The sequence below is a fragment of the Martes martes genome, assembly GCF_963455335.1.
Source record: "Martes martes genome assembly, chromosome: X".
NCBI classification, from domain to species: Eukaryota; Metazoa; Chordata; class Mammalia; order Carnivora; family Mustelidae; genus Martes; species Martes martes.
In genome coordinates this window covers 120,633,625-120,659,825 of record NC_137897.1, presented here as the reverse complement: position 1 = coordinate 120,659,825, position 26,201 = coordinate 120,633,625, and the positions used below count along the sequence as shown (strand labels likewise).

At 58.7% G+C, this 26,201-nt stretch overlaps 1 protein-coding gene across 6 annotated transcripts; it reads left to right on the top strand.

Moving 5' to 3' along the window:
- Positions 1–26,201, top strand: PDZD4 (PDZ domain containing 4; the record flags this gene model as incomplete). Of its 6 annotated transcripts, none has more annotated exons than XM_080795320.1 (8): positions 1–60; positions 20,918–21,153; positions 22,167–22,257; positions 22,705–22,803; positions 23,649–23,711; positions 24,072–24,173; positions 24,438–24,548; positions 24,684–26,201. In XM_080795320.1, the coding sequence occupies 8 exons, from the start codon at positions 1–3 to the stop codon at positions 26,199–26,201; spliced, it is 2,280 nt and encodes a 759-aa protein (XP_080651446.1). The 6 variants fall into 6 exon arrangements, with proteins under 6 accessions (XP_080651446.1, XP_080651442.1, XP_080651445.1 ...); XM_080795316.1 differs by having other exon boundaries at positions 20,918–21,157; positions 22,069–22,257; XM_080795319.1 differs by having other exon boundaries at positions 20,918–21,171.

The window sequence follows — 26,201 nt, the reverse complement described above, 5'->3', positions numbered from 1 at the left end:
ATGGGATGTAATATGTGCGTGGTTCAGAAACCGGAGGAGCAGTACAAAGTGATGCTTCAGGTAGGGGCCGCCGGGGCAGAGGCGGGGGGGGGGGGCGTGGGCGCCACCTGGGAAAGCAGCGGGAGGCAAACCTGGGAGGGCTGAAGGGCTCGGAAACGAAGAGGTAGGGAGCCATTCCCGCCCTCGATTTCTGGGGCTCCTGGGTGTTGGCGCTCCGTGGGAACCAGACACAGACGGGGGGAGCTGCGTGGGGATGGGGTGCAGGGCGCATCCCTTGGGCGCCCGGCGTAGGTAGGGACGTGAACCCTGGGTCCAGAACGGTCTGGCTCGGGAAGTTGGGCTCGGCCTGCTCCGGCGCGCTTGCACCCCGGGCCCGGGAGTCCGGAGGCGCGGTGGTGCCGGCGCCGGCGCGGGATGGAGGTTGCATAGCAACGGGCTCCGTTCCCTGCACACGCTCGCCCCGCTGGACCCAGGGCGGGGGAGGGAGAGGGGCCCCCGTGGCGCGGGGGGCGGCCAAATCCAGGGCCCCGAGGACCAGGGGCGCAGGAGCGCGCGGGCGGTCTGGGGCCGGGGCGGTTATCCCGGCCCCCACTCTCCGCTCCGGCCCTGCCCAGATGGCGGGCTCCCAGACTGGGGTGCCGCGGGCTCAGCGAGCGGAGGGCGATCTGCAGGCAGCGGTGCCCGGCTCGCTCTCTGCCCTGCAGGGCCTCGGGTCCGGGGCCGCGGGGGGCGTGAACCGAGAGGTACTCGGCGGGACAGGAGCGGATACGCGCGGCCGCGCTCTCGGAACCCAAGCCCAGCCCGGTGGCCCGGAGCGGGGCTTCCTTGCTTGTGCGTGGCGTGACTTCGTGAGTGCGTGCTTGTGCCCCGTCTGTGTGTGCGCGGAGGCTCCTCCGGCCCCGCGTGTGTGTACTTTCTGTGTGCGCTCAGAGAGGTGTCTAGGGAAATGTCCCGCATGGTGTCGCCTGAGACGCCCCCGGGGCTAAGTGGAGGGAGTTCAAGGTCGGAGGGACTCGGGACCCAGGGGCAGACCCAGCGCAGACAGGTATGCACTTCGATTCCGGGTTTATGGGTCAGGACCTGGGGAGTAGGCGCTGGTCGGTGCGCTGTTGGCTGGGGGAACTCCTGTAAGCATCCGCGGGGGCGCGGTGTGTGTGGGGGTGGGGGAGGCATCGGAGGCCGCGGGAGCCCAGCTCCGGGGCTGTGAGCCCGGTTCCGGTCCCGGTGAGCGGGAGGCGGCGGGATGGCGACTCGTGCTCTGCCCTGGCCGCGCCGCTCGCCTCCTCTCCGAGGCCCTGGCTCCCTGGGCGCGCGCGGCCCTCCGCTTTGCCCGCTCGCTGCCCCTCGCCTTTCTTCCGTTCTCGCCGTCCGCCCCCGGCCTGTTCCTCTCGTCTTGTTCCCGGCCATTGTCATTGCCCGCTCGTGGAATCGGGTTCGGTAATAACTCGCGCTGGGACCGAAGGGCAGCCCCTCGGAATCCCAGTGGCGGGCACCGGGGCTGCAGGCGGAAGGTCCGGCTGCACTGGTTGGTGGGTGACGCCGTGGGATCCCACCCTCGCTCCTTCCTTTCTTGGAATTATTTCACCAAATGGCAAGCGATTCCAAAGCTCTTGGCTCTTGACTTCCTCAGAGAGGGATTGAGGTCGTATTTCGTTTAAGACCGATCTCACCGCGGTGCTGGAACAAGAAGGGCGACCCTGCAGGCTAGAAACGAGCCGTAGTTGACGGGGCAACGCCGAGGTGACCCTTCGGGCTCCCCCTGGCAGTGAGGGAGGGGAGGCTGCCACAGTTGGGGCAGGGACCGAGGTCAGGGAGGCTCCGTGTTGGGGGAGGGCTTGAGATGAACCTGGGCAGGAAAGTTCGGAGCCAGGCTTTCCTTGAGAGAGAGCCCCAAGCCCTGGGGAGAGAAGTCCCCAGAGGAGGGGCCTGCGTGCCAGCTGCCCTTTGCCATTTCCTGGTCGGGGTTGCAGCCATCGCAGACCGGTCTCTGGGGGCACTGCCCCCTTTTAAAGCTCCTGAGGAAGTTTGGGCAGAATCAGAACGTGGACGCACTTTTAAAAAAGGAACGATCCTTTAAAAATGAAGCAGCGGCCTTGAGGTGCCGGGGGTGGGGGGAGCTGGGTGGCTTGGCCTCTTATTTACACTGACCCTTCATTTTGGCTCAGGTCCTGATCTCAGGCGGGTGAGACGGAACCCCAGCCCGGGCCCGTGTGCTGGGTGTGGAGTCTGCTTAAGATTCTCTCTCTCGGGGCACCTGGGTGGCTCAGTGGGTTAAGCCTCTGCCTTCGGCTCGGGTCATGATCCCAGGTTGCTGGGATCGAGCCCCACATCGGGCTCTCTGCTCAGCGGGGAGCCTGCTTCCCCTACCTCTCTCTCTGCCTGCCTCTCTACCTACTTGCGATCTCTGTCAAATAAATAAACTAAATCTTTAAAAAAAAAAAAAAGATTCTCTCTCTCTCCCCCTCTAAGATAAATAAGAAATCAAAATAAAATTAAAGGGAGACAAAAGAAGATCGTATAAAAAGGAGCTGGAAAGCAGGCAAAACCATTGGTAGTCCCAGAAGACCCGATTTCTGGGGGCTGGAGTCCCAGGCACAGCAGGGAGAGTATTTCCTGGCCCAGTCTGGTCCTCTTCTCAGAGCAGAAAGAAGCTTCTGTCCCAACAGACCAGTCAGAGCCCTTGCTTGGCTCCCGTGCCCCCCTAAACCCTGGTGCCCCCCTAGCATCAGTGGTGCTTCTCCCTGTCCTGTCCTTGCCTGCCTGTGGCCTCTGCACCCCTCAAGAGTGAGGGACCTGGGCAGGGCCCAGCGCAGCCCAGAGGGCCTGCACCGCTTGCCCGGGGGCTTCCGTGTGCCTTCGATCCCCCAGCCCCCAGCTTGAGAACCCCAAGTTGTCTCTTCTAGCCTTGACCTCCAGGCCCTTTTCTCGTGGTGGCTCCCAGGCACGAGACCGGCTGCAGCTTCTCTGAGCCTGCCCTGAGGAAGTGTGCGGTCGCTGGTCGTGATATGTTGAGAGTTGTGCAGCCGTCCCCGCTGTCTCCTTCCAGAACAGTCATCACTCGAGAAAGAAAGCCCGTCTTTAGCAGTCCCGTTTCCCCCAACACCTCTCAGCCCCTGGCAACCACTCACCTCTTTATGGATTTGCCGGTTCCAGACACTTCATCTTAATGAACCTTATGAACCATACAATATGTGATTTTTGTGTGTGTGTGGCTTCTTCCATTTATCATGTTTTCTTTTTAAAAAAAATTTTTTTAAGTAATCTCTACCTCCAACGTGGGGCTCAAACCGATGACCTGAAATCAAGAGTTGCGCACTCTTTCGACTAAGCCCTACCCAGGCACCTGCTGGATTTCTTTCTAGTGCTGAATTATACCCCATCGCGTCAGTGTGCCACATGGTATGGATGGACGCTGGGGTTGCTTCTACCTTTTCACAATTGTGAATAATGCTGTTTTGAACATGGATATACAAATATCTGAGTCCCTGCTTTTGTTTTATTTTTTAAAAGATTTTATTTTTAAGTCCTCTCTGCACGCTCCGTGGGGCTGAAACCGACAGCCCTGAGATCGGGAGTCACAGGCTCCACCAACTAGGCCAGCCGGGTGCCCTCAGTCCCTGCTTTTAATTCTCTTGGGACTGCTGGATCATATGGTAATTCCGTCTCATTTTTTGAGGAGCTGTTGATCTCTTGGCAGCGGAGGCTGAGCTGTTTTACATTCCTACCAGGAAAGTAAGAGGGTTCCACTCTCTCCATATCCCCCCAACGCATGTTTTTTAGACAGCGAGAGAGGGAGCACAAGCAGGAGGAGTGGAAGAGGAAGAAGCAGGCTTCCCACTGAGCAGGGAGCCCCCAGCTGGGCTCCATCCCAGGACCCTGGCAGCCGCTTAACAACTGAGCTGAGCCCCCCAGATGCCGCAGAGTGTTTCCTGTTGTGGCCGTCCTGCTGTGCGTGAGGGGTACTGCGGTTTTGATGTGAAGTTCCTGAGTGATGTTGAGTATCTTTTCATGTGCCATTGGCCTTTTGTGTGTCTTTTCTGGAGAAATGTCGATTTGGATGCCAGTACCACTCTGCTTTTCCTATAGCTTTCCTATAGCTTTTCCTATAGCTTTTAATCTTATTTTATTTTTATTATTTTTTTAAGATTTTATTTATTTATTTGACAGACAGGGACCACAAGTAGGCAGAGAGGCAGGCAGAGAGAGAGGAGGAAGCAGGCTCCCCGCCGAGCAGAGAGCCCGATGTGGGGCTCGATCCCAGGACCCTGGGACTATGACCTGAGCCGAAGGCAGAGGCTTTAACCCACTGAGCCACCCAGGCACCCCAAGTTAATCTTATTTTTTAAAGATTTATCTATTTGAGAGAGAGAGCGAGCCTGCACGAGCAGGGGGAGGGGCAGAAGGAGAGGGAAAAAGAGTATCAAGGAGACTGAGATCATGACCTGAGCCGAAACCAAGAGTCCAATATTATAACCAACTGAGCCACCCAGGAGCCCCTGTAAGTAAAATTTAAAATCAGGAAGTGTCAGTCCTCCCAGTTTTGTACTTTTCACCATTGTTCTGGTTATTCGGGGTATGTTAAGTTTCTTTTTTTAAAAAAAGATTTTATGTATTTATTTGATAGAGATCACAAGCAGGCGGGGGGGGGGGGAAGCAGACTCCCCGCTGAGCAGAGAGCAGATAGGGGTCTCGATCCCAGGACCCTGGGATTATGACTTGAGCCAAAGGCAGAGGCTTTAACCCACTGAGCCACCCAGGCGCCCCTGTTAAGTTTCTTTATGGATTGTAGGATCAGCTTGCCAGTTACTAAAAAGAAGGCAGCTGCAGTTTTGTAGGAATTGAATTTGTGCATTGATTTGGGTGGAGTATTACCCATGAACATAGGATATCTTTCCACATGGGTCTTCCGTTTCTTTAAATGATGTTTTGCATTTTTGTTACATTTACTGCTGATTGTTTTATTCTATCTGATGCTATTGTGAGTTGAATTGTTTTCTTTTTCATTATTTTCTAAAGGTTTTTAAAATTAGATTTTATTTATTTATTTGATATATAGAGAGAGAGTCCACGCACAAGTGGGGGGAGCAGTAGAGGGAGAGCGAGAAGCAGGCCCCTGGCTGAGCAGGGAGCCGGATACGGGGCTCCATCCCAGGACTCTGGGATCATGACCTGAGCTGAAGACAGTCGCTTAACCACCTGAGCCACCCAGGTGCCCCTAAAGATTTTTAAAAGTTCATTTATTTAACCGATCTCTCCACCCACCATGGGGCTCGAACTCACAACCCTGAGATCAAGGTCAGCGTGCTCTTCTGACTGAGCCAGCCAGGAATTGTTTTTTTGTTTTTTTGTTTTTTAAAGATTTATTTATTTATTTGAGAGAGGAGAGGGAGAGAAGCAGACTCTGTCCTGAGCATGGAGCCCAACTTGGGGCTCGATCCCAGGACCCTGAGATCATGACCTGAGCCGAAACTGGTCAGACGTCCGGGGGGCTGTTTTCTTAACTTACTTTTCATCTTTCTCATCGCTGCCGAGTAGAAATGCAGTTGATTTTTGTATATTGATCCTCTATGCTGCAGCCTTACTCAACTCATTTATTAGCTCTCATCGTTTCTTAGTGGATTCTGGAGGATCTTGTATGCGTGGGATTATGTCAAGGGCAAACTCAGATACTTTTCCGTCCGCCATCCCAACCCTGTTCTTTCTCTTTCTTGCCCACTTGCTCTGGCTAGAATCTCCCGCAGGATGTTGAGTAGAAGCGCTGAGAGCAGGTGTCCTTGCCTTGCTGCTGATCGAAGAGGGAAGCTTCCAGACTTTCACCAGTGACTTACGGCTTGCTGTAGGTTTCTCATAAATGCTCTTTATCAAGTCAGGGAAGTGCCCTTTTATTCCTAGTTCGGGTGTTTTTATGATGAAGTGTCGTAGGACGTTGTCCAGTGTGTTCCGGGTGGCTGCTGAGCCCCTCCCCAGTTTGGGCCCTTTATCCCCCTGCTGCCGCCAGCCCCACCTCTGTCCCGTTGGTGTGTCGCCCGGGCGTCGCCGGGGTGGGGGAGAGGGTGCCACACACCAACCAGCTCTGGAGAGGTAGAAAGGTCCTGGGGGGTGGGTGGTCTTGCAAGGTGCCTCAGGAAGAGGCGGGAACCAGATTCCGGAGGGTGGAAGGTGGGGAGAAAGCGGCATCAGCACCAAGGCCAAGATGCCTGCGGAGACCCCTTCCTGGTGCCCTTGCTGGCTGGGGACCCGCTGTCCTTCCGTGGGGCACCTTGACCCCTTTGTCGTGGATTTAATCACACCCCACTCTGGGGTTCTCTCTGCCCCTTTGTCTTTCCCCTGCCACGCCAGCCTTCTAGATCTTGGTATCCCCCCCCCCCATACCATCACATGTGACAAAGGAAACTGGCCTCCTGGCCCGCTGCACCCATTCCCCGCGGGGCCGCCCAGACTTCCGCTCTTCTTTCAGCCGAGTGAGTCAGGACCACCACCAGCTCCCCTCCGTCCACCTCCGGAGAGGCCGAGCGACAGCCCTGCTGGTCTCCTTGTGACCACCCCCACCGCGCCTTCCTCCCTGGGGCTCCTGCCGGCCGAGCCCCCGCTGTGCCAGCCCGAGACTCCTCCCTCCCTCCCTCCCTCTCACCCCCGGGGCCTTTTTGTAATGGGAGAGACCGCCCTGCCCCGGAACAAAGAGGCAACAGTTGGGGAGAGAAGGACCCAGTGTGCCTCGAGGGCAGGGCCCACAGCTGTCCCCTCTCTCCGTCTTCCTCCCTCCCTGGGGGCGGCTCTCCCACCCCTGCCGCGCTCCCTGCCGCTTGAGTTGGGGCTTTCTGTGAGCAGGATTTGGGCGTTGCTTCGGAGGGTAGCAGGCCCTCTGGAAGCAATTGTAGAGGGCATGACCGTGCCGCTGAATTCCAGTAGCCGTCATCCGCTCCGGCTCACCATGTTTTTCCATTGTCGCAACATTTTAAAATGCCCTTCCTTACCTCAGTTCCAAGGACTGCCTGAGCCACGGGGCTAGGACATTCTAGAAAATGTAAAACTAATCTACAGTGATTGAAGGCAGATTGGCGTTTGGCAGGGATGGGCAGAAGCATGCGTGGAAGCGAGGGACGACAGAGGGCCATGGGGCTGCCTGAGGAAATGGTCACTATCTCGGCTGTGACGGTGGTGTCACAGGTGTAATTTACAGAGCTGTAAAGCGTAACGCTCTGAATACGTGCATCCGATTACATGGCAACTAAACCTTAGTAAACCCTTAAAAACAAATACGTGTAACACACACACACCAAAGGAAAAACACATGAGTGTACTTAACCCAACACGGGGCCCTAGTGGGGTTGGGGGTTCTTTCCTTCTGCTTCAGGGTCCCCACACGGAAGACAGTACCATGTGGGAGGAAACAGTGCCTGCCTCCCGCGGTCATGGCCATGGGGAAATCCGCAGCCTTTGCTCCTAGGCCCTGGGTCCGCTGGGATCTCCTTTGGCTAGAGGGTCGAGTTGCTGCCATCAGGCCATGTGGTGGGTGGGTTAGGCAGGGCAGATGGATGGAGACAGCCTTACTCGTGGCCAGGACACAGCCAATGTCCAGCGACAGAAGGACGTTCAGTAGTATTCTGAGGGTTTGTGTAATGTGAAAGAACGGAGAGGAAACCCTCCGGGAGAGGAGCTCCGAGCTGTGAAGTGAGGACGAGGGACGTCTGCGAAGCGGGGCTCGGGCTGCCTTCGACTCGGGTCATGATCCTGGAGTCCCACGATCAAGTCCCGCATTGGGCTCCCTGCTTGGCGGGGAGTCTGCTTCTCCCTCTGACCTGTCTGCTTTCATGCTCTCTCTCTCATTTTCTCTCTCAAGTTACAAAAAAAAGGGGGGGCACCTGGGGGGCTCAGTGGTTGAGCCTCTGTCTTCAGCTCAGGTCATGATCCCAGGGTCCTGGGATCAAGCCCCGAATCAGGCTCCCTGCTCAGTCAGCAGCCTGCTTCTCCCTCTGCTAGCTACTCCCCCTGCTTCTGTTCCCTCTCTGGCTGTGCGTCTCTCTGTCAAATAAATAAATAAAAAATATTAAAAATAAAAAAAGACTATCATTCTGGTGACTGCCGGCCTTGGACAGGTCAGGTCAGCCCAGGGGTGGGTGGTGGATGTTTTTAGTTGTTGTGAGCTTACACCTGAAGGTTGATCTTTTTTTTTTTTTTTTAAAGGTTTTATTTATTTATTTGACAGAGAAGAGCTAGTAGAGGGAGCGGCAGAGGGAGAAGGAGAAGCAGGCCCCAGCTAAGCTGGAAGCCTGATGCGTTCTGGGGCTGAATGCCACGCAGCGCTCCATCCCCCGACCCTGGGATCATGACCTGAGCCAAGGGCAGACGCCCAATCGGCTGAGCCACCCAGGTGCCCCCCCCCCCGTAAGGTTGTTCTTGATAATAACCTCAAGAATCGCTTTTCTTTTTCTTTTTCTTTTTTTTAAAGATTTTATTTATTTGACAGAGAGATCATAGTAGGCAGGGAGGCAGGCAGAGAGGGGGGGAAGGCAGGCTCCCTGCTGCGCAGAGAGCCCGACACGGGGCTCAATCCCAGGACCCTGAGATCATGACCCGAGCCGAAGGCAGAGGCTTAACCCACTGAGCCACCCAGGCGTCCCTGCTTTGCTTTTTCATACAGGCCATCTGGGTTACCCTCCCTTCCCAGCCACTCTTCCCAAGCAGGACCCAGAGGTGCCCTGAGAGGCCTGCTTCACCTAGAAGTGGGGGCAGGGCAAATGGATCAGATTTCAGCAGACCTTGGGTGGGCCCCACCACCCACTCTGCAGCTTTGGGGAGGTAAGGAGTAAGAGGGAAGGAGAGACCCTTTGAGTCACTTGTCTGGTGTCTGAACCCCATTCAGGTCTGTGTGCGTCCTTCCTGGTTCCTTGAGTGCGTGCTGGATCAGCATGATGCCAGTCCTAGGCCCTTGCTAAAATGCAGAATTGGAGGAGGCCCAGGGCCTGAGAGTCTGCATTTCTCGCAAGCTTCCAGGCCACGTCCATTGCTGTTGGTCCTTGGACCAGCCGCACCAAGAGCAAGGACCTCAGGAAGGAGCTTGGGGTACATCAGCGAAGCCCTGGATCACATCAGCATCATCCAGGAGGAGGCATGGCATCACCTGGGACCTACCAAATCCATTTCCAGGGGTACTGCCTTGCTGAGGTTCCCAAGGGACACACTGTGTTCCAGATAAGCAAGCCTCCTTTTCCATCACGCACACCCTCAGCAACACGCACACAGCTCCCCGGGGCACCTGGACATACACACCCAAACGGCTAAAAAGGCTTTTGAGATGAAGGCCTCTCATGCTTCCTTTTCTTTCTCCTGCCCCTGGGCAAGAAGTGGTGGGCACAGTTAGGGGGTTGGATGGGCTGGTTTGTCCAGGCATGCTATTCGCTGGGCCAGTCACGCGATGGTGGAATGTACTGCCCAGCTAGATTCTTCCAGATTAAGGCATTTCGTAGCCACTGACGCAATTCATTTAGGCAAGGATCCTCCTCAAATGGTAAAACCATTACTCAAAGGGATGGTCACAGGGTCTCAAGGTGTTACCCCGGTACCTTGTAAATTAGGAAGGGAAAAGGAGAGACTTGGCAGCCGCGATTTTAACCATGTGACTAAAGCAAAATCAAGAGTCCCCAGCAGTGGGACGGCCTCATCCCAGTGTCTCTTGATGCTGTTGGTCCGGAGGCGTCAGGATCCAGCAATTTGTCAGAGCAGTTAAGCTGAATCTAATGAGGGCAGAGCCAGACTCGCATTGTACAAGGCAGCTGCCCCAAACCTCTTCCGAGATCAGTGCCATGAAAGTTAAAAAAAGACAAAGTGGATAGATTATTCTAGATTAAAGGATACTAGACACATAACAACCAAATGTAATGTGTGTGGTCCTTGACTGGATCCTGGGTCCAGAAACCAAAACAAACGAGCTGTAAGGGCATTAGGGGTACATTGTGGAGATGTGGGGGTGGCTGATGACGGTGGTTCTCCTGGAATGGGGGCATGGTGCTGGCATCTTGCTTGCAAAATCGTGTGGGTAGAAAGGAGAGAGCGGCGTGGGAATGCGCACTCTGGGGGAGAGCTGCCTGAAGGGAATGCAGGGTTGCAACGTCCCTGTGGGTTGACCATTTTCAAAATCCAGAGTTGGGAAAACAGGAGGGAGGACTTCTGCTGGGCCGTGGAAAACAGAGTGCAGAGAGCCTGTCCTTGGCTCAGGCTTCCCTTCTCTGCTTTCTCTCTCCCTCCTGCTCTGTCGGTTTGGGGGTGGGCGGAACACTTGTCCGAGGCCAGGACACACCTGTCAGCAGAGCTGAGAGGCACCGATCAGGACCCAAGGGCGCACTGATTTATCCCAAGTTGCAGAGGGCAACTTCCGGTTTCTGTTGTCTCCTTGTCTGTCCCTCCATCCGCAGAGTGGGGTTAGGAGGGTCCTAACGTAGCAGCCTTGAGCCCCACTAGACATTTATGTAGGTAGCCCCCCCACTCCCCGCGTTCGGGAGAGTGAAAGGGGCCTCTCCAGGCCTCCCTGGGGTCGCAGGCCCCGCCCGGCCGAGCTCTTTCCTGGGCCCCTTCCACCACCCCACCGTGCTCCCCGCCCTCCCGGAGATCCCGCAGCACAGCCGCCCCGCACAGCGCCCGTGGAACCCCCGCACAGCTGCGCCAGCCTCCCCAGGTCGGGGCCCGGAGGCTTGGTGCAGCCGAGGGTGGGAGAGGACTCGCGCCCACGGCCCGCGCAGGAGACGACCGCCAGCCCCGCTCCCGCCGCCGCCGCCCTCTTTGTCTGCGGCTTCGAACGCGGCGGGGGGGGCGGGGCTAGCGCGCCGGGGCCCCGCCCTCCGCCGCCTGGGGCGCCGCCGCTTCGCAGTCGGGGGCGGGGCGGGGCGGGGCGGGGCAGAGCACCTTCCCCGCGGGCCGCGGGCCCTGGCTGTGTCGCGACCGGTCACCCGGCTTCCCGCATAGCTCTCGCCTCCGCCCCGCCTCCCCACCGTGTCCCCTCGTTGCCCCTGTGTCTCCTTCACCTGCCGCTGGTGAGTCTTCCTCCGTGTTCCCCGCGCCTACTCCCATGTGCCCCAAGGCCTGCACGGCTGCAGTTTCCCCCGCGCTCTTTGGCCTGAGGTCTCCCTCTTGTAAACCTCCCATCAGCATTCAGACCGCCCAGGTGTCTCTCCTGGTAAAACCCAAAGGCAGCCCCCAGCCACTGGGACCCCATTCTCTGCAAAAGTTCCCAAAGGGTGTGTCTGTACAGACCAAGCTTCTCACTCTGCCCAGCGGTGGTCCACCCCTTAACAGATGCCCAGGGCCATTCTGGCCGTTCCCTCCCCATCCATGCCGTCTTGTTCAGCTTTCCTCAGCTTCTCTCTGGCTGGCTGTAAACTCTGGGTCTCTCTCTTCAGCTGCTAAATGTAAGCGTGCCTCATGATCGTCCGGGGGCCTCTTCTGTCTACATTCAATCCCCCGTTATCTCCTCCATCTCATGCTTTTGTATATAATATATTTTTATTTTAAAGTAATCTCTGGGCCCAACGTGGGGCTCAAACCCACAACACTGACATCAAGGACTGCTCTGCCGTCCGAGTTGCCCAGGTGCCCCATCTCAGGCCTTTTTTTTTTTCTAAAGATTTTATTTAATTATTTGAGAGAGCACACAAGTAGGAGGAGAAGCAGGCTCCCCATGGAGCAGGGACTGGATGTGGGGCTTGATCCCAGGACCCTGGATCATGACTTCAGCTGAAGGCAGAGGCTTATCCAACTGACCCACCCAGGAGCCCCGCCTTTTTCTTTCTTTAGGATTTATTTATTTATTTATCTTTGAGAGAAAGGTGGAGGCAGAGGAAGTGGGAGAGCGCCCCCCTCATCTCATGATTCGGGACACATGTAGGAGGAGCGGGCCATCGAGGATGTTTGCATGTCTCAGGAACTTCAAATCTGAGAAAAAAAATTTCCATTAATAAAACATGCCCATTTCCCCTGTTTCCCCCAACACCCGCATCGTCCACAGTGACCCTCACCTTCGTGGTCTCTGTGGATCCGGGTGGCACTCTTATATTTTTACTGCAGGAAAGGCTGGGACATCAGATTTGCCATCAGTGCCATGTACATTCGCAGTGTTGTGCAACCATCGCCATTGTTATTTCCAGAACATGTTCATCATCCCAAAATGGAACTTCATTAAGCAAGCACTCCCCAGTCTCCCTTCCCCTGGCCCCCGGCACCCGCTCCTGTGCTTTCTGTCCCTAGGGATTTGCCGTTGTGGAATCACACAGGCGGCCTTTGCAGTCTGCCTTCTGTCACTTGTCAGGCCGTCGTCCCTTTCTGCGGGGCATAACCCACTTTGCGGGTGTTACCACGTTGAATTGATCCATCTGTGGGCAGACATCGAGGTGGCCCAAGTGTCGGCGGTTACGGACAGTGCCGCTGTGAACAGGTGTCTGAGCCTTTCCATGTAGATGCCTGTTTTCTAGACTTATCCACAGCCACTGTCCCATTTTCCATCCCCCCCAGCGCATCAACACCTGTCTTCCTCTTCGCCACCCCAGCCGTCCCAGTGGACGTGATTGGGATCTCACGTGCGCTTTCCTGATGGGGAGCGAGGCCAGGCATCTGCTCTGTGCTTGTCAGTCATCCTTCCTCCCTTCAGGTCCCCTCCTCCACCACCACCTCCATCCCAGGCCAAGCCACCAGGATCTCCGGTCTGGGCCGCTGAGGTTGCCTGCGGCTCCTTCCCCGACCTCCTCTGCTTGGTCCCCTCCTCTGCCGGAGGGGCGGGGGCGGGGGGCTCTCCTGTGTGTGCCCGGCACTCTCCAGAGAGCACCAAGGGCTTAGCTCTGGCTGGAACGTTCTTCAAAGTCCCTACCGTGGCTGGCTCCTTGCCGTCATTCAGGTCTTAGGGCAGGCGTCCCCGGGGACGCTGTCCCTGCACACTCCATCTAAAGCAGGCCCCACTTGAGCTTTTTCTACAGCGGAACCCAGGGCTCTGAGTGCGGTCCCAGACGGCCTCACTCACTGTTCCTCGCCTGAGTTCGGCCCCGGCACCAGCCTCTCCGAGCACAGGGATCACGTCTGTCTGCTTCGCGGCTGTTCTTCCCTCTTCCTCCCAGTGGTTCCCCGCTGTCCGGGGACACGGAGAGTCCCTGGTGCACCCAGGACCCCTGTGCTGCCCTCATCCCTGGACTCCCTGCCAGGGACAGCTTTGCCCCTCCCCCTCCCACCTTCCCACCAGGCTCGAAGCAGTCTGCCTCCGGGCTTCCTGCCTCCCTGCTTCCGGGGCTCATTCTCCACTGTCCCTCTGCTCCCTGGAGAAGCCGCATGCGGGACCGCACAGGTCCGTCGTAGGACTTGTCTTCAGTCGCCTGGAATGAGAGAGACAAGTGGGCAGTGGCCCAATTGCCCACATCCATCCCCACTGTAGCCTCTGACATCCCCCCTCACCTTCTTTGCTCACCCCCAACACCCCTGATTGCTAGAAAGTTCTTCCCCCATTGGAGTTCCCTCCCCAGCCTCCTTTAGAACCTGGGTTGAGGTATGTCCCTGCCTTAGCTTGTGTCTTGTCTCAGCCCACTACCTGATCTGCTGCCCTGTGCCTGTCCGCCCTCTGGTGGGAAGGGGTTCGCTGTGACCTGGCTTGCATCAACGGGCTGGAGTGGGCCTTGTGTGTGGGTTGGCCACAGGCTCCTTCTGAAGGCAGACCTGGGGGCCTGCCTGCTCTGTCTCCCTGCCCCGTTGGCTGGTGCTTATGGGGTCAGTGCTCCCCCAGCCCCAGGGGCCTCCTGTCCTCTTCTGCTCAGACACTGCGGCCCACAGCTCGATCACCCACAGGACGCCTTCTGTAAATCCCACCTTAGAGGGAGGCAGTAGGGGGCCGGCTCGCAGGGGTGCTGCGCTGGGGGAATGGGGAGGGTGTCTGCTCGGTCTGCTCCCCAGGGCCTGAGACCCATTAAGGCTCACTGGCCAGCCCTGTGGTCAGGCCTGGCCCCTGGGGTGGGCGTGGGGCATGTCCCTCGGGGCCATCTCCTCTACGGGGTGGGTGGCTGGCATTCATCCCCCTCATCTGGATCCCTCAGCCCCAGCGCCGCCCACACCCCAGGCCTCCTTCATTCCCTCTGGGATTCCAGGCTCCTTTTTGGGGACACCCCAGCAGGAAATGGAAGGCAGTAGAGGGAGAAAGCAGTGCTTCTCCTGAGCCGCCTCAGATCAGGTGTGGATGTGGAATGTGATGTGACTCCATTAGTGCTGCTCGCTGTTGCCGGCACCCAGGGCCCTGAGCCCAGAAGCCGCATTCCCAGCCCACGCTGGCCGGGGGCTGGGAGCACACACCCGTCCCCTGCCACAGAGCCTGAGAACGACTCTGAATATATCGGGCCAGATTGCTTTTGTGTGTTTTTTCTCTATGATCATAAAGGTGATGTTCATTGGAGAAAATACTAGAAAGAACGAGAGAAAAGAGAAGTCACCTGTGAATACTGTCTCCTGTGAATTTCCTCCTATTCTTTAAAGAAAGTATTGTGTTGAACACATATGTGAATATATGTAACATGCCCAGACCCGTGCTCCCAGGAATTTATTTATTTAAATAAATTTATTCCCAGGTCTTTTGCTTAAGATTTTATCGTGAGAATTTTCCAGCAATAATGTTTTTTTATTTTGCAGTTCATAAACATTTATTTTATTTTCAAAAAACAGTACAGGAACAAAAGGGGGGAAAAATCTCAGATTTCCTTCCCACAACTATTTTATACGTTCTTTCCCAGCCTTTTTATTTTGTATGGTAATCAACCTAGTTTACATGTCATTTTATATATTTTTTAAAAAGATTTCTTTGTTGGGGCGCCTGGACAGCCCAGTCAGTGAAGTGTCTGGCTCTCAGTTTCAGCTCAGGTCATGATCTCAGGGTCGTGAGATCGAGCACCGCATCGGGCTCTCCAGTCAGTGCAGTCGGCTTGAGTTTCTCTTTCCCTCTCCCTCTACCCCTCGTGTTCGCTCGCTCGCTCACTCTCTCAAAAATAAAGAAATAAATCTTTTTTTAAAAGATTTTATTTATTTACTTGACAGAGACCACAAGTAGGCAGAGAGAGAGAAGGGGGAAGCAGGCTCCCTGCGGAGCAGAGAGCCCGATGTGGAGCTCGATCCCAGGACCCTGAGATCATGACCTGAGGCAAAGGCAGAGGCTTTAACCCACTGAGCCACCCAGGCGCCTGGGATCATGACCCAAGCCGAAGGCAGAGGCTTTAACCCCCCGAACCACCCAGATGCCCCAAGAAATAAATCTTTAAAAATTTATTTATTTGGGGCGCCTGGGTGGCTCGGGGGGTTAAAGCCTCTGCCTTCGGCTTGGATCATGATCCCAGGATCCTGGGATCGAGCCCCGCATCGGGCTCTCTGCTCCGCGGGGAGCCTGCTTCCCCCTCCCTCTCTCTCTGCCTGCCTCTCTGCCTACTTGTGATCTCTGTCTGTCAAGTAAATAAATAAAATCTTTTAAAAAATTTATTTATTTGTTTGAGCGGTAGGAGGGGCAGAGGGACAGAGTCTCACGTGGAGAGAGTCTCACGTGAGCTGAGCTGAGCGCGGAGCCCAGCACTGGGCTGCATCTCACGACCCTGAGATCACAACCTGAGCCAAAAGCAAGAATCCAACACTTCACCCACTGAGCCACCCAGGCGCCCCATTATATCTTTTTTGAGTAACAGGCGTGTTACTGGAAGACTGTGGTAGGGCAGCTGCGTGCTGCCTAATTAGGTAGACACTCAGTGCTTAAGATAGTTGTGAAGTTGTCGGCATTAAAAATAGTGCTGGTACCTGACTGAGTTAAATGTAGGAGCGTAGGGCTCGGCACTTCTACTCCTACACGTACAGCCCAGAGATTAGAAAGCAGGGTCTCAAACACTTGCACACGAATACTCATAGCGGCGTTATTCACGGTGCCACGAAGTGGGAACGATCCAGTGTCTATTGACAGATGAATGGGTAAACAAAATGTGGTCCTTCCATATGAAGGAATAGTCTGGCATATAATGGAATGCTATTCGGCCATAAAAGGAATGAAGTACTAATGCTTACTGCAGTACGGATTAGCCTAGAAAATGTGTTAAGGAACATCTATTACTTAGAGCAAATTTATTGGATCAAAGGGGGTATGATGAATGTTTTCAACATTCTTCAGATAATGACAAATTCTTCCCGACAGCTTATCAGGTTACAATGTGTGAGGTCCAGACGGAGAGTGCGTGGCCGGGTGACGGGGCCAGCCAGGATCAGGGTTCGGAGGTGGCCGCTGCGCTTGGGGCCCGGGGCGGCCGGGCTGGCAAGGTGCTCCGGTGCCTGCGGATCTAGGGCCCTGGGTGCTCTGCCGGTGCGTAGACGGGAACCAGGCCACACCTGCCAGGGCCGTGTGAGGGCCACCCGGGCCACTTTGAGCAAAGGGGTGCCTTGAGGCTTGGGTCCCCTCTCCCCACAGTGGAAGTGAAGTGACTTCCCGCTCAGCTGGGATTGGATTAGAGCTGTGGGTTTCAGGTCAACCCACTCGGGCCCTTCCGGGCAGCAGGAAATGGATCAATCCATGGATCCGTCCGTGGGGAACTTCTGAGTAGCGAGCGTCACGTCTGCCTCAGGCGAGGCCGTGCTTGAGGGTTTGCTTGCTATGAAGCCGGCAGGATCGGCCGCCGAAAGATGGTTCCCAGCCAAGGCAGGGTAATGCCTGGCGTGTGGCAAGGCCGGCCCAGCCAGAGATGATGGCGTGGCGGGGGGACGTTTCAGGTGGGCTTCAGGCATATGTGGAGTGTTGGAAGACACAGTGGATGTCTTCTGGAATGTTCCAAAGAAGAGAGGTTTGCACTTGAGAAGGCAACATCTTCTAATAATGAGAGTTTCTGACAATGGGCGTGGCCAGCAGGTATTGCCGTCCCTGAAGTGGAAATGACAGTTCCCACTGTGACCCTGATTCTGGATTCCTTCTGGCTGTGTGGGTCATGCATGACCTCACGGGTCTCACGATCGAGCACCCTGTCTCACCGGGGCTGTGCTCTCAGTGGGGAGTCTGCCTGGAGAGTCTAAAAATTTTTTGATACAAAAAAATTAAAAAGAAAAAAAAAAAAAAGAAGAAGGCGCCCTGGCCTGGTGGGAGAGACAGACCCAGAAGCAGAGTGGAGGCCCCCTCGGAAGCTTGGGTGGGGTCCCTTGGGGCCTGGCTTCCGCTCTGAGCTGGGGATGAGCCTTTGAGCTCCGCTGGGCCCTCTGGGGCCCGGGCCAGGCTGCTCGCCGCACGCACGCACCGCACTTTGTCCCCGGGGGTCGGCGGGCTCGGGCCCCTCGGCGGGTGTCTGCACCGGCGGACACACGTGGGCACCTTGTAGGTGGCAGGAGGGGGCAGGAAGGGACGAGCGGCTGCTGAGGGAGGAAAGAAGGGTGCAGGGGTGGGGCGGAGGAGAGGGAGGGATCCAGGCGGACGCGCGGGGCGGCCGGGGGAGGGAGGGGAAGAGAGGACCGTCCAGAAGGAGAACGGGCTTGCACACAGGGTCGCGGGCCGCTGCTGTTACCGCGGGGGCTCCCGCCCACCCACACAGGCCACCGCCCCGCAGGTGCGGCCCCTCCTGTCCCGTGCCGGACGCGGTTCTTGGTGCTGGCAGGTCACTTTCTCCCGCCGCTCCGGCCATCCGGCCCGCCAGGGTACTCCGTCCCCCTCTGTCGGGGACTGGCCTCCTCTGCCCCTGGCCGTCCCCGTCCCCCCCGCCCCCCCACCTGCCGCCGTGCGACCGTCCTGAAACATGTCTCAAGTACAGAAAAGTATCGCGCGTCCTTCTGGCATCGGCACGTGCTGCCTCCCGCCTGGGTCTCAGCCTTGTGGCCTCAACATTTATCCCTTAAGAAGGCAGATTGGAAGCCGCCTGTGCCCCAGTCCCTGTCCCCAAGCCTGTCCTTCCCTCGCCTGAGGGCTAGTGAGGCGGTGGGGTTCCCTCCTCTGTGAGCGCGGGCTTTCCTACTGTCTACGTAGTGGAATATTTTGGATAATCCTTTATCAGTTCTATGCATTGTAAGGATCCTCTCTTAGCCTGGCTTTTCACTGTGTTTCTGTGCTTTGTTTGGAAGTTTTACCGTTTAGCATAGTCAGATGTGTGTCTTCCATTCTTGCTGGCCTGTGTTGATCTTAAGGATTCTCTGTCGCAGCATCGCGGACATTGTCCCTCACGTCCAAGGTAGGCAGTTTCGCTTTGTCCTTTTAGGACTTTGGTCCATTTTGGATTGTGGCTGACGGGGTCTTGGAGTGGTGGCATTAGGGGAGGGAGGTGGGGAGCAGGAAGGGAATTGGTCTTGGATGTCTTCCTCCCTCGAGACATTTGCATGTGACTTCCGGTGGGGAGTCGCGGGAAGTCGCGGGGAGTCGCAGGGAGTCGCAGTGTGAGTCGAAGGGCAAGCCGTCCTGGGTTCAGACAGGTTGAGACTGGAGCACGCCCCCGTGGTCTTTCTGTAACTCATGGTGGCAGGACGAGGGCCGGGCTCAGGGCAGGACGAGCACGGGTGTTTGCAGAGCACTGGGTCTGTACTGTGAGCCTGGCCGCAGGTTGCTTTGCTCATCCCCGACACCCCCGCCCCCCGCCCCCCACCTTGTCCGGAGCCCACACCCAGTCTGGGAGGGGCCTGTTTCTAACTTGTCAGGACCCGTCTCTGCCCCACTCCTCTTCGTTAGCTCGGGAGCACCCACCGGCTGAGGAAGAGGAGAGAGGAAGCTGAAGGAGCGTGTGGATCAAGGTGCCCCGGGCCTCACTGTGATGACCCCACCTCTGTGGGCACCCGTCATCCTCCTCCTCCTGCTGTCATCCTCCTCCTCCTGCCGTCATCCTCCTCCTCCTGGTCATCCTCCTCCTCCTGCCGTCCCAGCCCACCCTGCATTCTCCCCACGGTCTGGGCCCAGTTTCCATAGCAACGGGGTGGCAGGTGAACTAACAGATTCCAGGGAGAAAGACATTCCTGCATTTCTCAATGTCCCTTGTGGCCCTGCTCGGGGAGTTTCAGGGGCACACCTAGCCTTTGACAGCCCAGCCCTTAAGCATTTTAGGGAAGCCCTTGACTTAAGGGCAGTGGGGAGCTGGCATATGTCCAGGACCAAAAGCCCTCGTTCGGAGCTGTGGCTGATTTTTGTGGTGTCACTCAGCCCGGGAAGAGACACACAGGCACACGCCAGACACACTAGGCACCAGTCACGCTAGGCACCAGTCACGCTAACAGTACTAACAGGACAGTGTAGTAGAACTAGAAAGTCATGAGCTTGGAGTACTTACTGCCTTTGTTTTTGTATTTTTTTTAAAGATTTTATTTATTTATTTGACAGAGAGAGATCACAAGTAGGCAGAGAGGCAGGTAGGGCAGGTAGGAGTAGGCTCCCCGCCGAGCGGTGAGCCGGATGCAGGATTCGATCCCAGGACCCTGGGATCATGACCTGAGGCAAAGACAGAGGCTTAACCCACGGAGCCACCCAGCTGCGCCTGCCTTTGTTTTTCATATAATTCGTTCCGTTGTAAGATTATCCATCAGAACGTTGATAATGGCTGTGTTTAACAGCTGGCTCGCAGATTTCCCGACAGCTTCACACCCAGCCCTGCTAGGGTCTTTGAGGACATTCCTGACGTTTCCTCTGTTCACAGCCTTTCCCGCGCTGCCCTGCCTGCAGCGTCCCGAATTTCTCCCGTGCCCCCTGCCCCCCGCGCTGTGGTCTCTCTGGCGGTGCTGACCACATTCTCACAGTTACCTTTGGTTGGCAACTAGCAACTTCTTGGCAGATTTCTGTGTTCTTCCTTATGGTTTTCTGTATTTTTCAAATGTTCTACAATGAACCTGTGTTTCTTGCACAAGTAGACCAGATTGGTTAAAAAAAAAATGTCTTCTGACCAGGGAAAGTTTGTGGAGCCGGGAAACATCAATACTGAGCTTCTTATCTACAAGGACAGAATGAAGTAGCGGATAGGTAATTGGTTGCTTTTCTGACACGGCCGTGACCCTGGAATGACATCCAGGCATTGGTCTGTTCCGTAGCAGCCGGGAGATGCTATTTCGCAGTTGGACTGGGCATGTCTCTGGAGAGCTCCCATCCCCGAGACCCCCAGAGACACAGATGGCACTGTAGGAATTCGGAGACTGGGACAACCTGGCCACGGTGCCCAAGTGCGGCCCCTGCCCCCTCATCCTGCACCCTTCGTGCGGACTGGTGGGGACTCTGCTTCCTCCTGCAAACACGCCTCCCTTTCTCCCTTCCCCTGAGGCCGGCCAGGTGCGGCCAGGTGTGGCCAGGTGTGCGCGCCCCCCCCCCCCCCAGGGAGCCTTCCGTGGAGGCTTCAGCAGACCCGCCTTCTCCCCAGCTCCTGCCACTCTGCAGCCCGGCTCGTGACCTTGACTCACTCACTCCCTTCATTTTGCTAGACTTCGGTTTCCTCATGGGCACAATGGGGTGTTGGGATCAGGATCCGGGGGAGACACACATCAGGTGCCCAAGAAATGGCGGTTGTCTTCCGAGGGTCCCTTGCGTTGTCTTGCCATGTCAGGGCGTTCTGTGGGGGTCACCCTTTGTCTTCAGTGATTCTGTCATTGGCTTGAGGACAGATCCCGTCCTTGACGTCTGCGTGCTCTTTCCGACTCTCCTGCCCGAACCCAGTTATGGACCGACTCCAGCCCTGATGTGACGGAAGTGCCGTCGTTGCCAAGGGGGCCTCGCTGCGGGTCTTCCGGGCGCTAGCTCCGGCCTCTGCGCCGCCGGGAGGAGAAGCCGGTCCTCGGGAGCACGGAGGACCGAAGCCTGGGGGGCTCCTGCTGGATGACGTTCTAGGGTGGGGGCGGAGTCCCGGGGGCTCCCTCGGGCACGAGGGTGGAGGCCGCACTTGGCCCCGGAGCGCCGGAGGGGCGGGCGGGTTCTCACCGGGGCGTGTCTCTGCCGCAGGTGAACGGGAAGGAGCTCTCCAAGCTGTCTCAGGAGCAAACCCTGGAGGCCCTCCGCGCCTCCAAGGAGCCTCTAGTGATCCAGGTGCTGAGACGCAGCCCCCGCCTCCGGGGGGACAGCTCGTGCCATGACCTGCAGCTGGTGGACAGTGGCACTCAGACCGACATCACCTTTGAGCAGATCATGGCGCTGGGCAAGCTGCGCCCGCCCACGCCGCCCATGGTCATCCTGGAGCCGTACGTCCTATCTGAGCTGTGAGTCGCCCTCAGGAGGGCCCCGGGCCCTGCCTCCAGAGAGGGCACGCCACCCAGGGGCTACGTGGCCGTGGCCGCAGCTCTGGGCGCGGCAGGGAGACCCTGCCTGGCCTGCCTCCTGGGCAGGAAGCAGGCTGCTCGGCCTCCAGAGCCGACTGGGACCTCCGAGGGCTCAGCAGTCGGTGGGCGTCTGCGGCCTCGGGCTGGACAGCAGCCGGTGAAGGGACGGGGGAGGCTTCACGCACAGGCTCCCTTTGGTATCTCCCGTCCCCCTCCCGGGGCGGAGGGAGGAGCATCCCGGGACCTCGCTCCTGGAAGGTGGAGGGCCTCCGCTCCTCCTCCTCCATCCTGTCTTCTCTGCCGTCCATCGTCTTCTGCCTCTCAAGCATCCTTCCTTGAATCTTCTCACATCCTTATCTGTCCCATCCTTCCCCTGCTCTGAACTTCCTCCATCTCTTCGGCTTCTTTCTGGCCCCTTCGGAAGAAGGGCGTCTCATCCAGGCCGGGTGGCTCATTCCGCTAATCTAAACCCGTGCTGCAGGGCGGGGGGTCCCGGGATGCCCTCCTCCGCAGAGAGTGAGGCCCCTGGCCGCCGGCAGCCGCGCTTAGCCTTGGGGCAAGGAGGGCTGTCCCTGGAGGTAGAGTGGGTCCTCCTCTACTCCCCAGCAGTCCTCTGGGGCCTGGATAACTCCTGGGGGCGCTGCATGGGCGGGGCCGGTGCCGGGGTGGGGCGGGTGGCACCTGCAGTTTGGAGAAGTGGGTACCCTGCCGGCTGGGCTGGGCGACGGGGCGGGATGGCGTGGGGAGAGTGAGGCATGCCCGTGTCCTCAGTGCAGAGCCCCGCACACTCCCGTTCAAGAAGCACTCCTGGTCTTTGCATGGATGCATGTAGCTCAGAACAAGGGGCTCCATGCTGAGCTCAGTGGGAGCGGCCAGCCCAGGAGCTGGGGCATAGAGGAGCACATGGCCGGCCTGACCTCACTTCTCCTGGGCAGCCCCCCCATCAGCCATGAGTATTATGACCCGGCGGAGTTCATGGAGGGCGGCCCGCAGGAGGCAGACCGCATGGACGAGCTGGAGTATGAGGTGAGCCAGCTTCAGGAGCCGGCCCCGGGATGGCTGTCCGCAGCCCGGCTCAGGCCTGGCTCCCCTTGTCCCCAGCGGCCGAGATGCACGGCTGCCTACTCAGGCTCACGGGCCAAGGCGGGTCAAGTAGGGCTGAGTCGGGGAGGGGCGTGGGCGAGGTCCCTTAGTCAGTCTGTGTCAGCGAGTCTGTGTCCCACGCATGTCTGTGTCCTGTGTGTCCCGTGCGTCTCGCGTGTGTCTCGGGCATTTCCTGGCAGGGGAGACCGCGGCACACGTGCGCCACTTGGGATGGTAAGAGAGGCCCTCCAAGCTGGAGGCTGGAAACTTGCTTCCGGCGGCGTGCTGCTCGGTTGGGTGTGGGCCGCGGCTGCCGCCCGCTAGCCTGCCTCCGCGCTCACCGGTTTTGGGGGCTTTCTTCCTTTGCTTCCCCCACGCCCGCTGTGGCAGGAGGTGGAGCTGTATAAGACCAGCCACCGGGACAAGCTCGGCCTGATGGTGTGCTACCGCACGGACGAGGAGGAGGACCTGGGCATCTACGTTGGAGAGGTACGACGGCAGGGCGTGGGGGCGGGCCCTCTAGGAGGTGGTGGGGCTCCAGGCCTCCTCCTCGGGCGCCGGACCCCCGGGCTGCACGTGGTGCTGGCAGTGGGGAGGGCGGGGTGTCGTGGTGGCGGGTGACACGGCAGCCACACAGAGAGTGCCCGCACCGCCCGATCCCTGTGGTCTCTCCACGCGGCACGGGGCTCTGAGGCCGCCCGGAAAGCCCCGACTGCCAGGGGCGGCGCCTACTCAGTATCACCGGGCGTGTGTTCGGCCCCCGCCGTCCTCCCCAGGAGACTCGAGCCCGGGCTGGGACCGGGAGCGAGGCCTTGGTCTGGGCCCAGCTTTGCTCTTTCTCCCATGGCCCGCAGCCAGCGCCCCCTGGTACTCACAGGGTTGTTCTTCCCCACCTGTCCGTGGTGGACGTGGTGCGTCGAGCCGCCCGCATTCTTGTCAAGTCAACCTTTGTATGGATACCTTACTGCCCATCGAGCCCCAGAGCTGGGGGGGGGGGCAAAGTGTGGGGAAGTGTTCGGCTTCCTGCATTTGCCCAGCCTCTGACGTGGAAAAGAACAGGTTTCCATGCACGAGAGTATACGAGTGACAGCTGGGGGCCTGGGCCTGGGGAGCTTTTAGCTGGCCCGTGCTGGGGAGAGGTGACTAGCCCAAGACCCACTGTTTTGTCCCTGCCTCCTGGAGCTCGGAAGCTTCCAGTCTGAGCTGAAGAGGGAGCAAGCAAGGAGACTGTAGTTTGGTTTCAGACCCCCCTCCCCAAGGTGAGGCTGCCCCTTGCTCCCGAAAGGGAACCCGAGTGAAGGATGCCAGGTCCCCATGATGCATCTGCCTTGCAGGTGAACCCCAATAGCATTGCAGCCAAAGATGGCCGGATCCGCGAGGGAGACCGAATCATCCAGGTGAGTGGGTGCGTGCGGGCCTGACCGTGGCCCCGCTGCCCTGGCCGCCCACTGACCTCTCCCTAGCCAGTCCCAGCTCTCTCATGCCAAGAGCCTCGCCCGATGGCTAGACATCCTGCCGTGCCTGAAACCGGGGCTGGGTCTTCTCTCTCTCCGGTCCAGCTGCCCCGGGGGATCTGCTGGCATCGAGGGTCTGTGCTGCTCTGGCACACGGACCCCTTCCTCTCCCTGGGCACCTTCTACTTCATTTCCATCCTGTCAGAGCTCAAGAGGCTTGCCTAGCCCAGGACGCTCCACCAGGGCAGGGCCCGCCCCAGAGCCGGCCCTGGCATTCTGTGATGGTCCCTTGGCTTGTCGCAGATCAATGGCGTGGACGTCCAGAACCGGGAGGAGGCGGTGGCCATTCTGAGCCAGGAGGAGAACACCAACATCTCCCTGCTGGTGGCCCGGCCCGAGAGCCAGGTGTGTGTGCACCCGGCAGGGCCCTCCGGGACCCCTGGCATCGGGCTTTCTGTGGGGGCTGCTGTTGGAGGGTGGGGCGTGTCTTTGGGGCCCATTTCCCCTTCTGGCCTCTGATGACTGAGTGTGCTGCGGCCGCCCTCCCACCTGGGTTCGTTCAACTCCACTGAGACCAGGAGACCGGGTATGGTACTTAAAGGCAACCGGTGGGGTTGTGTCCGGGGCGGTCCTTAAAGCAGTGGGGACAGCACAGTTCTGTCTCTGCAGCTGGCAAAGCGGTGGAAGGACAGTGACCGGGATGACTTTCTGGATGAATTTGGCTCTGAGCACGAGGGGGACCTGCGTGCACGGAAGCTGAGATCCCCCCCTGCCCAGCAGGTGAGGAAGGAGGCAGGGCGGGCGGGAGGCCACGGGGCTGGGGCATGTGGCAGATGGGCTGGACCCGAAGGCCCTTCTGACCCCAAGCCTGGCCTGCGGGACCCACACCGAGTGGGACTCATCTTTCTGCCCCAGCCTGGCCACGAAGAGGAGAAAGGGGTCCCCGATGCGGGCACGGGTCTGAGCAACAGCCAGGAGCTGGACAGCGGTGTGGGCCGCACTGATGAGAGCACCCGCACCGAGGAGAGCTCCGAGCACGACCTTCTGGGGGACGAGCCCGCCAGTGCCGCCAACACCCCTGGGGCCCTGCGCAAGAGCCGGGACCTGCACTTCAGCATGGACTCGCTGCTGGCAGAGGGGGCGGGGCTGGGCGGAGGCGACGTCCCTGGCCTCACCGACGAGGAGTACGAGCGCTACCGGGAGCTGCTGGAGATCAAGGGCCACCTGGAGAACGGCAACCAGCCGGGCCTGCTCTTCCCCCGGGCCGCGGGCGGCAATAGCGCCCTGGACGTGAACCGCAACGAGAGCCTGGGCCACGAGATGGCCATGCTGGAGGAGGAGCTGCGGCACCTGGAGTTCAAGTGCCGGAACATCCTGCGGGCGCAGAAGATGCAGCAGCTGCGGGAGCGCTGCATGAAGGCCTGGTTGCTGGAGGAGGAGAGTCTCTACGACCTGGGTGCCGGGGAGCCCAAGAAGCACGAGCTGTCCGACATCTCCGAGCTGCCCGAGAAGTCGGACAAGGACAGCACCAGCGCCTACAACACCGGGGAGAGCTGCCGCAGCACCCCGCTGCTCGCCGAGCCCTCGCCGGAGAGCCCCCTGAGGCGGGCTGCTGCCGGCAACTCCAACTTGAACCGGACCCCTGCCGGCCCCGCGGTCAGCGCCCACCCCAAGGCAGCTCCCCTGCAGGGGAGCCCCGCCAAGTTCCGCTCTCTTTCCCGGGATCCCGAGGTGGGCAGGAGACCGCACGCGGAGGAGCGTGTCCGCCGAAGCCCCAAGACGGGCGCGACCCTGGAGCGCGTGGGTCCCGAAGGCAGCCCGTACCTGTCTCGGCGCCACCGCGGCCAGGGCCAGGAGGGCGAGCACTACCACAGCTGCGTGCAGCTGGCCCCGCCGCGCGGCCTGGAGGAGCTGGGCCACGGCCCCCTGGGTCTGGCCCCGGGCCCTCGCGTGGGCGGGGCCGCGGCGGCCCCCGAGGCCCCCCGCATGGAGTGGAAGGTCAAGGTGCGCAGCGACGGGACCCGCTATGTGGCCAAGCGGCCCGTGCGCGATCGCCTCCTCAAAGCCCGGGCCCTGAAGATCCGCGAGGAGCGCAGCGGCATGACCACGGACGACGACGCGGTGAGCGAGATGAAGATGGGCCGCTACTGGAGCAAAGAGGAGCGGAAGCAGCACCTGATCCGCGCCCGGGAGCAGCGGAAGCGGCGCGAGTTCATGATGCAGAGCCGCCTGGAGTGCCTGAGGGAGCAGCAGAATGGCGACAGCAAGGCTGAGCTCAACATCATCGCCTTGAGCCACCGCAAAACCATGAAGAAGCGGAACAAGAAGATCCTGGATAACTGGATCACCATCCAGGAGATGCTGGCCCACGGCACGCGCTCTGCCGACGGCAAGCGGGTCTACAACCCTCTGCTCTCCGTCACCACCGTCTGA